Source organism: Populus trichocarpa, chromosome 15 (assembly GCF_000002775.5).
Source record: "Populus trichocarpa isolate Nisqually-1 chromosome 15, P.trichocarpa_v4.1, whole genome shotgun sequence".
Lineage (NCBI taxonomy): Eukaryota > Viridiplantae > Streptophyta > Magnoliopsida > Malpighiales > Salicaceae > Populus > Populus trichocarpa.
Window position 1 is genome coordinate 3601474 of NC_037299.2, and position 14139 is coordinate 3615612.

At 33.2% G+C, this 14139-nt stretch overlaps 1 protein-coding gene across 1 annotated transcript; it reads right to left on the bottom strand.

Annotated features, from left to right (window-relative positions):
* Positions 1 to 2652: 2652 nt before the first annotated feature.
* On the bottom strand, positions 2653 to 6200 carry LOC7462486 (uncharacterized). Its single transcript, XM_002321473.4, has 4 exons — positions 5843 to 6200; positions 4824 to 5729; positions 3352 to 3444; positions 2653 to 3262 (listed from the first exon to the last, which is right to left on the bottom strand). Exons 1-4 carry the CDS (start codon positions 5999 to 6001, stop codon positions 2972 to 2974), a joined length of 1449 nt encoding a protein of 482 aa, XP_002321509.2. The 5' UTR covers positions 6002 to 6200; the 3' UTR covers positions 2653 to 2971.
* Positions 6201 to 14139: the final 7939 nt, after the last annotated feature.

Below are 14139 nucleotides of genomic sequence, written 5' to 3' on the forward strand. Positions count from 1 at the left end.
GTTATAGCAATGGTTACCAGAATAGTTCCACAATTAAGCAATGCAGGCAGGATTGAATTGTAGGTGTCTGCTATTTTTATGATTTGTTGAAATAAGAATGAAAAAGAAAAAAGAAACAATTGAGAGAGAAGAATCAATTGTATTCATTCATTGTGTTTTTTTTGCATGACAAACATTACGTTACAATGGATTCTTAAAGGAAGCTGCAACATTCTAGAATTAGCTTCTCTTTACACGTGTATAGTAGACAACAAAAATAACTAGCTAATGATTGAGTACAAAACGCAGCGCATTGATTAAGCTATACGGTGCGTTTCGAAAGATACAAGGGGATCTCAGTTTGGTCGATTTGAGAAACGACTTTTTTCTAGCCAAATTTTCTAACGTGGATGACAGAGATTTTGCACTGTTTGGAGTGCCTTGGATGATAGCAGATCACTACCTTACGGCGCGACAATGGCATCTGAGTTTTGATCCGTTTAAGGCAACCATCGGGAAGGTAGCGGTATGGGTGAGACCTCCAGATTTGGAGATGGAATATTATGATACCTCGGTATTATGGAAAATTGAGAATCACATTGACCGGAATTTAAAGATTGATCGAACAATTTCGATTGGCTCGAGAGGTAATTATGCTAGGACTTGTGTGGAGGTTGATTTGACCAAACCTCTGTTATCAAAATCCAAATTCAGGGGTGGGAGATTAGACAGAGGCCTGGGCAATCAGCAATTCAGATTGAAATTCCCAGAGTAGCAGATCAAAGTTCTTCCGCGTATAAAAGTCTGGTCATCACCCTTTGTTAATTCAGTTTCAGCATAGCAGAGATTAGAGGTAGAGAGGGGATAGACCATCCAGGTTCGAAGCAGCTTGGGTTACACATGAGAAGTTTGGATTATTTATGCAGGAGAATTGGAGAAAGGATTCTGACTTGGTCTTAGCTTTGGAAGACATGACTTGCAGACTAAAAGCATGGAATAAGGATTTTTTGGCAACATCTTTAACCTTAAAAAAAAAAGGATAGAATTTTGGCTAGACTGAGAGGTATTCAGAGAGTGATTAATGGTGGTAGGAATCAGTTTTTACTAGAATTGGAAAAGCAGTTGGATAATGAACACAACCAGGCGTTGAGACGAGGAAATTCTTTGATGTCAAAAATGTCGATGCTAGTGGATTTTAGTGGGGATAGGAACACCAGTTATTTCCACACAAAAGCCATTACAAGAAGACATAAAAATCAAGTTGCTGGCCTGAAGGATGCTGACAGCCATTGGGCATGGGATGATGAAAAGCTTCAGTGTATGGCCACAGAATCTTACAGAAAACTTCTCACCGAGGAAGGAGGCAATTACAATGGAGATCCTTTCTTTGCTGATTTCCCCAGGACAGATAGTATAAGCAAAGACAGATCGGTGGTTAACTTTACGGATGAGGAAGTGAGGAGAGCTGTCTTTGACATGAAAGCTCCAGGCCCTGATGGTTTTCAGCCCTGTTTTTACCAGTCTCAATGGATTGTGGTGGGACAGGATGTTTGCCAGTTTGTCAGATCTGTTTTTAACAATGAGAATTTACAATATTTATTCTTCATTTAAAATCAAAATTAATAGAGCTCTAAGATTACTGCTAAATATTGTTAAAACAAATACTGCTAAATGCAAATCATTTCGTGGCAGCAGGTTCATATCAGCTCTTTCATACCAGCATGCTAGAAGAAGTTGTTGCCAGGTTATTGAAATTGATGGTTTGTAGGCATATCTTGTATGCTCCACGCGACAGAAATATTTTCATCTTTTTCAGAGCACGACTTACAGATCAATTTTAGCACTAGAAATGAAGAAATCAAAGAGGGCTCAAAAGTCACAGGTCTTTGCTAGTTGATGTTCTCAACACTTCAAATCAAAGCTTATCTGGTTCAAAAGTAGCACTTGCGTAGAAGCCATTTCGAGTTTGAGCAGACAAGGTATCGGGCTTTTCCTGATGAAAAAAGAAAAAGGACCTTGTAAGCTAAAATCTACATGACAACATGTCTACATGTGCAAGAAAGAGTACTCTATTTTGATTTTAACTTGTTTACTGGATTCTATTGAAGCATCAGATTCTTTACTCTACAGCTAAAACCAAAAAGAGAAGGAAATAATTCTTTTTTAAAAAATAAAAAATAGAACTTGTGTTGTTAAGGGCATTTTTAGAATATTATTTTTCATATTATAGTTTTTTTTATCCAGAATTTCAAAAAGAAAAATTCAATGCACTATGATCTGGTTGGTAAATGCAGTTACTGTTGAAACCTCTACTCTTGAGATTCCATCCTACTTGAGCAGTTAAAGCAAAAGGCAGAAAAGGAAGGCAGTGACCATGCAATAATCAAATTAAAGCCAGCCGAATCGTAGCACGTAGCAAAACCAAATCACTTGTTGGCATCCATATCCATGCACATAAATGCTCATTAATGTTCAGCTACAATGATTAGTCTCCACTTGCCTGCAACAAGATATCTCGACAGAATTTCCTGTCGCTAATGCTTAATCTTCAGGCAAGTTCAAGTGACATCAATTCACATTTACATCTGCAAAATGGTATCAAAGTGTGCGAAGAACATATGAACTACATTTTATGACAGATTTAATATAAATACTCTCACATTCGTCTTCAGCTGAGTGACAAAGATAAGAGATAATTATGACATAAATCACTGCTAACACTAGGGGAATTCAAATTTCGTTCAAATGTACTAAAATCATAATGACATATCAAATCTAAAACAGACAATGAAATCCATGGTCACCCATGGTCTCGCTTAAACAACAAACTACATCCTCATTTTCACAACAACAATTAGTCCTCCCTAATTCCCTTTACATACTTTTTTGGTTTTTAACTCCTGTCTTGGTTAGAAAGTTTCTTACAAGTCTCTGATCCTGACAATGAGGTTTCTAACATTAGGAACAAATTCATGATCCTCGTACATTTCTCCTAGCTCTGGAGCAGTTGCTGCAGTGGTTGCGGTTGGGGCTGGGGCTGCGGCTGCGGCTGCGGCTGGGGCTGTGGCTGTGGCTGTAGCAGTGGCTGAATTTGCGGCAGTGGCTGCATTTGTGGCAGTGGCTGCGGCAGTGGTTGAATTTGTGGTTGAGGTTCCTCTCTCCATGGTACGTTAATGTCCATTGATGCAAGCCCTTCTAATTCTTGGATTGCAGCAACTGCACTGATAGTGGCACTGGTCAAGTGAGGCTTTAGCACCCCAATGGCTTGCTTAACTCTTGATTGCTGCAAGCAACATATTACAGAGTAAATTACAGTCCATCACAAAAACAGTAAATTTTATAAAAGTGCAAGAAAATTGTTGTCTGACTTACAAAAAATTCAAGTTTCCTCTTAAGATCTCCATGTAATTCTGCCTGTGCTTGAGGCTCAGATGCTCTGGTAATTGCCCATGGTGCATTTGCATTCTTGTTTCCAGAATAAGAAGTATAGATGAGAATTAACTCAACATGAACAGATTAGGAGAACATGGAGATTGATGCAATTCTACTCATAATAGGTATCAATTTAGTATCATATGATTGACTCAAGAATCAACACAAAAAGAAAACAATTTATTGACATTTAGAAAACAAGCCCATCTGCATTCAGAAGAACGATTCCCTTCACACAAATAATTTTTCTAACTTCTGGCTGTTACCATTTTATCCACATTTTTCTTGAATTATCAAATTCACGGTGTTGTGATACTGGGGGAAAAAATAATATCACCACCCAACAGAATTATAGACAGAAACTCAATAACATGTTTGCAATATTTGTGGGCACCATTATGAGACAAATTAAACACAGCGTAAAGTTACTGAAAACAGGGAGGGGACTAGACGTATGAATTTTATGTCGGGAGTTATGTAGATGACAGACACTAAAATAATTAAAAAGGAATAAGGGCCAGAGTTCAATTAGGAATATTATGGGGGTTGTTATTTTTATAATTAAATCGCTTCAAAATCTAAGCCTATTTTCAATTTTTCAAAACCTTTTTTCTGGGAGAGGGGGTGACCCACCTCAAAAGACAAGTATTTGAAAGAAATTAAAGTTAAAATTTCAAGACCAAATTTTCTTTCTCAACAACAACAACAACAAAAAAAAAGTTCAAGATTTTCAGACCATGGCATGATATAAGTATAACATGACTGTCAGCACAACATAAATTGCAAACATGTTTTTCTCTGTGCTTACAGGAGAACACATCTTAGTTAACAGATTGAAACAAAGCAACGCCTTTCCTTTCCCTTTCTTTTTTCATAAAATAAGAAACAAGTGCAGAGTGATCTAGCTGAAACTAAGGAACTAATCGGCATCGATGCAAATTAACTAATAACAGTCTGCTTTTCATGTCCCACAAAAGCAAAGACAATTTACAACCTCAAAAGATCAAAATATAGCAAGCAAACCAAATGCATTTGTGAATCTCGATGTAATGCTCATTATGTTCGCTCATTGCGAGAATTATATCAAATACATCATGCAAAACAAATGCATTTTGAAACTTGATATAATTCTTATTATGTTCACTCATGATGAGACCAGTATAATTAAATAACAAATAACATAATTCTCTCAAAAAACACAAACCCTTCACTGCTTACAAAATTTAATGCGCCTCATTACCTATCAATTGCAGATACTAAAAAGAAAGCACCTACATATTTGCCAAATAAATAGATTACTCCAACAACTATGGAATTTACCAAACATTAACAATAACCAACAATTAACGTTGTAACAACAGAAAACCATCAGCAATCTATATCCAAGTATGTGTAAAAATAGCAACATTTACCTTCCTAGGCCGGCCAACAGGCCTGCCCGAACTCTTCTTCGGTTTAGGCTTCATAATTACAGGTAGCTTAGGTGGGCGGCCTGGTCGCTTAGCCTGCACCACCACAGCACCAACACCAGCAGCTGCTAGGGCTGCACCCTTCCTGGGTCTGCCTCGGGGCCTTGGTGATCCCACATTAAACATAGCTGCTGCATCAGTAGCAATAGCAGTAGCAGTAGGAGCTGCAACAGCGTAAGGAACGGTCACTGGCTTTAACTGATTCTTAGGTGGACGTCCAGGGCCCTTTTTAGCATCCACCAAAGACTTAGGCTTTCTGGGCCTTCCTGGACTCTTCTTGGACCCTAAAGGTCCAGTCTTCGGTGGCCTCCCTTTTCCTTTGTTCACCGCTAACGGCCCAGCTTCAGTCACCGCCACCTTCTTCGGCCGTCCTCGGCCTTTCTTCACCGTCGAGGAGGTGGGGTCGATAGGAAACCCAACCGAGAGAGGCTGAGCAGTAACACCAACATTTAAGCCAAGACCAGTCTGTGCCTGCCCATTAGCAAGCACAGGAGCAGGAGTTGGAGTGAGGCCATTAAGCTTAGCTTTAGGAGGCCTTCCTCGGCCCCTTTTCTGCTCAGGAGGAGCAGAAGAGACAGGAACAGCATACTGTGGCTGAATCTGAGTAGGGCTAGTAGAGACAGTAGGTGTAGTAGTGGTGATGTTTGCGTTACTGTCAGATCTGGGTAACATGTAAGATTTCTTGTTCAAAACAAGCGCCCCACTATTTTTCAAACGTTTTAAGTGGTGTGTCAACAAATCAGAGTGATTTGAGGGTAAGCCAGGATAAGCTCTCTCTATATACTTTGCTATAGCTATCCTGCTTGACCCATCTTGTTCCTTCAAAGCTGTAATCGCTGAATATATCATCTTGCAAAACAAGAAAAAAGAAATCAAGATTAGACAAAAAAGGAAAAAAAAGAAAAAAAGAAAAAAAGAAAGTCTTTTTAACTTTTCTTTAGTATGTTTTATGCCGTTAATACCTCAGCATATGAAGGCTGGGTTACAGCGGGGGCAGGGTTGGGAAGAGGAGCTAAATGGGGGATGGTTTCAGTGGTGGAGGGGATGGCGGTGGTGGGTGGTGGAGGGGAGGACGGTGGGAGTGGTGGATGGATCAATAATGAAGGAGGTGGTGGGTCCATGGATGCGGTTTTAGAGAGAGAAAGAAAAGAAAGGAGAGATTTTTAGTAAAATTAATTTTTTTTAGAGAGAGAAAGAGGGGTAGGTGAGAAATTTAGACAGAGGTAGATAGGGTGGAGGATGTGAGTGTGTGTTTTGGAGGAAATTGAGGGCTGGGTGGAGGTTGATGAAAAATTGAAAAATGATGATGATGATGAAGATGAGGTATGTAATAATAGTATATTGCATAATAGACTAATAAATAGTACTGTAGGGTTACGGGATAAAGTTTTTTATTTTTTATTTATTATTTATTTTAATGCGGGAAAAGAGATGGAATCGAACCGTTGAAAATGGCTTCTACTTGCTTTGTTTTATTTTTATTATTTTAAATTGTGGGGCTAATGTTATTGGACTCTTTTCCTGTCTTTTTCTTCTCCTCTCTTTAAAATTAATCAAAAGTTCAATAAAGATGCTGTTTATTTTTTTATTTTAAAAAAATTAATTCTTTTTATTTTTTATCTTTTTATTTTTTAAAATTATTTTAAAAATATTATTTTAATATATTATATTTTTCCCATGGTTTGTTTTGGAACACCACGGTGGGATGGATGTTTATATGGTTTTCAAGCTTTGATGTGGTAATTTAAATCGATGGTGTAATTAGTTTTTGTTTACTTCAATAATTATGTGATTAATAAGCAACTCAATAATTTATTTTTAGTTTTAATGAAAGTATCAAAATATTGATCATCAGTGGGTTATTTAAGAAGTTATGACAAGTTATGCAGTTATAAAAAAAAAATATTCATAAGTTCAGTAAAAAAATAAAAAAATTTCATGTAATTTTTTTATTTTGCCAACAAAATATTTTTTTTATTAGCAACATATTTCATTAAATAAAAATTAACAGCAGTCAGAAAACAATACTCATAAAAATTATAATAATTTGAACTAAAATGAGAAAAAATATATATATTTTTAATAAAAAAACTAATTTTCGTATTTAATATTAATAAGAAAATTATTTTAAATATTTTAAATATTAAACTAGTACAAGCTAGTTTATAAGGAAAAAGAAAAAAAGAGAAAGAGGAGAGAAATTAAGGGATATCCAAGAAAAAAGCCTGAGCTCATGTATGCTTGGAACTTGGAAGGTTTGGTCTATTTGCCTCTCTCTTTTTCAACGGGAAGATGATACATCGTCAACAAAATAAATAAAAACATTTACGGCTAATTATTTGTTTTTCAAGACAAGTTCGAAGAAAAATATCACCAAAAATTGAATCACTCTCTCTTAGATGAACTTTTTAACATTAAAATCAGCTTTTCAGTAGTTAAAATATGGTTAACCGATTATTTTTTCTATTATATTCTTGTTTTTAACGATTTTTTCTCTAATTTTAAATTTCAGAAATTAAAACATGAAATAAATAAAATTTAGGATTGATATGTGAAACTCTCAAAATACAAGAACCAAATTTAAAAACAAAAACTTGAAGGACTAAATTGTAGTTTTCCACGCCTCTTAAATTGTAAAAAAAGTTTTTATTATTTTTGTGTTAAATCTAGTCCTTGTTGTTTTAAGATTTTTAATTGATAAAATTAAAATTTATTTCACAACATCAAACAACAATTTAATGTCATGACATTTTTAGTTTTACAAATACACAATAGCATGTAAAATTAAAAAATATATATGAGATTTCAATATAATGTGGGAGGATGGAATTGAAAAAATAAATCAAGGATACTAATAAAACAAATTTTCAAGGACAAAAAGGAAAAGAGAAGCTGCTTAAGGTGCGCTGTTGTAGACCACAATGCGCTCGGGTCATGCATCACAATTAAAAAAATAGTATTGTATCTTTTTTGATTTATTTTAAACCCCCATTTTTCTTTGAACACACTATAAAAACAAATAACAAATTCCAAAAAAATTATTTTTGATGCAAAGTTCATTGGCAACCATTTCATAATTTTTACCCTTTCACTTGTCATATTCATATGTTAAAATTAACTAAAAAAAATGATGTGATCAAATGAACTACTATGTTCTCGAGGTGATGTTTAATATAATATTTGACGATTATAGATTTTTAGTTTTTATAATCAATTAAATCAATAAAATAAATTGATCGCATGCTCTAGTTATAATCAATTAAATTACCATTCATTATAACCATAGTTTTAAAACCCGGCCGGGCCTGGCGGATCGACCCGGGACCCGGGCGACTCGAGGCTGGAACCGGACCGGGTTGAAGAAAAAACAGGGGAAGGAAAAACCCGATGTGACCCGGTGGGTTGACCCGGTCAAAAACCTGGTTGTAATCCGCTGACTTTTGTTTTTTTATTAAAACGATGTCGTTTTGATTTTTTTTTTTAAATGACCTAAACGACTTGGTGACCCGGTCAAAACCTGAAACCCGGGCCTTGAACTGGACCGGGTCTAAAAACTATGATTATAACTATACAAGTTTTTGTACTCCTATAATTTCCATTTGAGTTAATGAATTTTCAAATTGATTTTATTCAAATGCCCAATTTGCATGTTCTTTTAGGTCATATTTGACCAAGTGAAAAAAACAACAAATTTATTGAAATTATAAAATAAGAATAATGCAACATTTCTTTAAAATTAAGATCTTGATTCATTCAACTTCCTTTACTTTCACGAACCAAACACATACATGCCTTTACTTCAATAAGCTATCAAATTTAATTATTTTCACAAATTATCAAATTAAGTGTAAATCCATATCAGGGATTTTTTAAAGAAAAACTCGCCGTCATTTTATTGGTCTTAATCACTAAATCTAACAAAAAAATCGGTATAATTAAACCCAAAACAACTATTAATTATGGACTCCTCTAATTTTTTTCATTAATCAAAATCTTAGATTTTAATATTTCTTGTAATGTTACCAAATCTTCAATTTTCTATTCATCTAATTTTTTTCATTAATCAAAACCTTAGATTTTAACTAGTCAAGTTCTGGATTTGTTTTTCAGATATTACTAATTTAAGTTTCATAAACTTTAAAACCACTAGAAACTTACATGGTCGTTAACTTCAGGATCTTGAAGGATTAATTAAGGTACACGTAAGCTGGCCTAAACACCCATAATTAAAAAAATAAAATAAAATTAGGCAGCATTGCATTTATTCCAAACTTCATGTCTTTTAGTTTAAGAACAAATTGCTTGTGAAATTATTTTGCTATATAGAAAATTAAGTTCCCTTTGCTTTATGAATTTTGAGCTCATTCAATTGTATTTAAAATTTTTTATTTACTCGTGTCTTGTAAAGAGAGAAATCTCATGATGTTCAATATGTAATTAGTGATATCTTGTCAACTAATCAATATGACCCGTTTTACATAAATAAATAAATACAAATACGAGAGAGAAATACTAAGTAAAAGTATTTGTATCATTTTCGATTAATAATTGGTTTTGTTCTTGCTCTCCCACTTGTATTTTTCTTTTTCTTCAAAGAATATCACTAGTTACAGTTCGAGCACGAGCACCGTAAAATTTTTTTATCCTTTATTGAAATATAAGAGTAACATTTAAATATTTCTTACTGATGAACGTGGTAAGTGATAGCTTTATACAAGTGATTTGCTTGCAGTGTAAAAGACATATAAAATCATTATATTAAATGTTATTAGTTATAGTTATTTATCATTATTTGGAAGGAGAAAGAAAAACACATGCAATAAAATGAAGGGGAGAAAACAATTTGGAGGGAGTTTGATTCAAATAATTAAAGTTTTTTGAATTTAAATTTAAATTTAAAATGTTGCCTAAATGAAACCAAGGATATTTAAGTAATTTTCACTATAGATATTTCCAGCTCCTTCCATTTTCTTCCCGTTTCCAAATAAGGCAAACAAAATTCTCCTTTTTGAGTTCTGCCATTTCCCTCTCTTTCAAAAGTACAGAGATAAAATTGTCTTTCCATATTTATTTTCTTTCCCTCCATTAGCTGCACCTCCTTCTCCTTCCTTCCACGTGGACCAATTGTTGACTTCTATAACTATCATGGGGATGGTAAATATCTATTTTTTTTATTAAAAAAAACATAAAATAATTAATTATATTAGTCAATTAGGCGCGCGTTGTCATGGGAAAGTTTTTTTCATCGCAATGTTATACAATTTAGTTGAGAAGAGAACATGAATTTTAGAACAGTCCGGATGTCAAGATAAATTGGGCGGGAGTTCATTTAATTTTTTTCCATTCAATTTAGTGGGTGTTTTCATAGTTTACTTGATTTGAAATAAAAAATTTAATTTAAAAAAACAAGAAATACATTGAAATTTGAAATTATCTTCTTTTTTTCAATTAGGTCTTTGTTAGTCAATTTCTTTTAATTTAATAAACTTGTTGTTATTATCAACTTGAATTATCAAGTTTGTTATAATTAATATCAAAGTCGGTGATCTATAAAGAAACACTCTAAGAACATCAATAAACCCATTTTGGTCTTAAATTAGCATTTAATTGGTTTAAAAATGAAAAATCAACCCGAATATAAAAACTCTCGAGTCCCGATCTATTTTTTTAACAATTTAAAGACAAAAAGAAATGCCTAAAAGAAACTCTTATCATTGAATATAATCTATTAACACCAAGAACAACGAGTTTTGTCGTCAAAAAGTGAATGTTTGCTAATATTTTCTCTCTACTAGCAATAATCCGACAACTTTTTCCCCTCTCTCAAACTCAGAGATTAAAATGCAATAAAAAATAAAGTTTTAGATTGAACTGCTTAAGCTCCAAACACAAGGGACCAAAAATAATTTTTGCAAACCTAAAGAGGAAATTTGTGAAAAAGATGTTGCCAATAAATTTTGTTTTTAAAAAGGACCTCTAAATTTTTATGTCATACAATTTTGATTCTCTGATTTTTAATTTTTAACAAACAATAAAATCGGACCATTATTCATATAATTGAGCACCAAGACAATTGCAAGACTTTTTTTGAAATCAAGATAACTACATAAAAAATAGACCAAAAAAATCATCTACATTAAATCTCAATCAATACAACATTGAGGGATCTAATTGAAAATAAAAATTGTAGATGATTGAAGAAAAAGAAAACAAAAAAGACTAGAGTTGACACTATTTTTTTATTTAAAAAAAGGGCTTGGCATTGTTCTTTGTTTTCAGTTTTGGTTCCTTTACCTTCAATTCTTTGCAACAACCGAATTGATTTTTTTCTTCATGAAATCAAGCACCAACCCGATGTTGGGATTGTTTGAAAGAATCATGAAAAACAAATAAAATACAAATAAAAAAAATTCATCAACCCAAAACTCTAATCAACACAACATTAAAGAATGAATTTGAAGAAAAAAACCTGCGACTGAAGTGAAAAAAAATATGATGAGAAAAAAAGAAGTAAAACACTGTGAAAACACAATATTTTACCCACAAGCCCCAATACATTATTGCTGGCTCTTTTTTTTTCAAAAAAAAAATTGATTTTAATATTCAAAATAGATAGAGAAACGTTTAAATTAGTGCCACCGGAAAATAGAAAATTTACTACTTGTAGGAAACTAAGAAATTATTGTTCACGTTACTTTATAGACTCTACAGTCACCATTACATATTTGACTGGGAAGGTTGATAATGGGATCAATCGTTGTAATTGTTCAAAAAGCTCCTTTCAAGTGTCTCAATCACACTCTAAACAACAAAATAAAATAAAATTGATTCATACCAATCCTGCCTTCATGCAATTAGTGTTCTTGCTCTGGAAGTAAGTTGGCCATATCCTTTTCTTATTTGATGTACCTAGGTCATAGGCACTCATAATATATATAATCATTAGAACTACACAATCAATTATGAGCAGACTGCCAATTAATGTCCTAGCAAATGAGGGATACTGTAAATGAAATGAGCTAGATTATTGTTCTCATGGGAAGACTAATACCAACATCATTGCATTAGAAAACTATAAAGAGTTTGAATCAAAGCAAATGCCTAGATATGTTGTTCTGATGAGCTATCAAGATTCGTCCTGCCATATCCATTGTCAGTGCAAACAATTATACATGTTGAAGAAATGTTAGCTGGAATTCATAATTGTACCTCGGATCACCCACCTTGCTCAGAGTTCATTAAGTCAAATTAGTTCCAATTCAATTTTAAAGTATATATTTTCTGGTTGACTTCCATGAAATTAGAAAATTGTTGTAGATGATACACAGAGCTATTGATCATGCATTACAAGAGATGAGAAGGGTCAAGTCATGCATCTATATCTTCGTATATAAAATCATAATATCATGACCCTCCATAGGCACATGAGAGTTTTTTGTATTGCCACCTTGCCCTGCTAGTTATCAAAGGAGAGATCACCATCACATCTAATGGTTGCTGCATGTTCCCATCATTAAAACACAACGTCAAGAACCAAGAGCAGAGGAGAAAGGAAGAGAAAATGCCATTACCGATGTAATACTTAAACGTTGGTGAAAGAAACCTCAATGTTAAGTTAGCAATAATAACCAGTACACCATTACCTGAACATGCAAATGAACCCTAAGTAATTGAGTCGTAGTGGAAATGAAGAAGCATAGAGGGAGACCGCAAAAAAAAAAGAGGCAAAGAAGAAGGAGAAACAAACTAGGGGAAGAAAGAAACAAGATAGTTTGAGATAGGGAGGTGGTCAAGAAAATTTGGTTATAAAAGATAAGAAGGTATTTTATGGGACAAAAAACCGTAGAGGGTGGCCACCGAAATCAAAGAATGTTGGCAATCAAAGAATCAAATCTCGGTATGGTTTTTGAGTGGAATCACAATGCAAATTTTAATAATGAAATGATTATATTTGAAAGAGCTTTTTTGGTTATTTGGGCTTGCAGTCGTAGGGTTTAAGTTTTATAGGCCACTCATTAATATTGACAGCACACAGTCTATATAAGAGGTTTGATAAAAAGTTGTTGATTATAGTTGTTTTTATAGAGATAATGTGATATTCTTTTTAAAGTTTTCTTTGGTCAAAGAGAAAATAATTATAACTAAAATTGGTTCTTACTTTTCCTGCCGCGATACATTAATGATGAGTGTGTGTATATGTGTGTACGCACACGTGTGCAAATATTAAGAGTGGAATGGAAGAAATATGGCATATACCCTTAAGATATCATCGATATTGCACCCAACACTCTATGAGCGACTTCAACTGCAAATAAAAATTTGGTGAAGATGTGTTATGAATCATCAAAATATAAATTCAATGTATGGTTTGTAAATATATGAAAGACAAACCCATCATATCAAGAATGGCTTGAGTGTTAACCAAAAGAAAGATGTGCACTATCTTATTATGAGTGTTAGCAGTTTGATAATATAATAACCAATATGTCAAAAGCCTTTAATCACGTCTTGAAAGTTGCCAGTACAATACATGTTTCTACTTTAGTTCAAATGACCTTTAATAAGAGTGATATATTTTTTTTTGAATGAAGAGGGCTTGCATATGATTTCATTACACGTGGGATAATATAGTCTTCAACTACATAAGTTAAATTAACAAGCAGAGATAAATCAAGAGATCATATTGTAATGAGATCATATTGTAATGTTGTTCAACATCAAACATGAAGTTTTCCATGTACATACCTTTATAAAACTTGATGTGAAAAAATAAATTTGATGAACAATCAAGTTGAATAAAGAAATGTGCATATATGGTAAATAACAAATAATTTATTGATTATGCTCACATGTTCTTGCATGTTACATAGAAAATCATATTGATTATGTCCTATTTTTTAATAGCCATTACATTATCTAGAGCTACAGAAATGCATTTAAAACCCTATTTTAATGAAACTAGACTCTTCTTGATGGAGACTTGATTCGATTGCATAACAATATAGATGCAAGGGAGAGGCATGTTCATTTATAGACATAACATATACAATCAGACAATTTATAATATAAAAACTTATCCAATGAGACAACATATGTTTCTTATTATCATAAGTATACATACAAGATGTTATTTGTTATTGTCGTATATCCATATTGTTTTGATAGTGCATATTATATTCTAATGAACAATAATAAATTATGACTTATAAAAATGATTACATAAGATTTCGCATATTCAAGGTGGTGCTTTAACTTCACA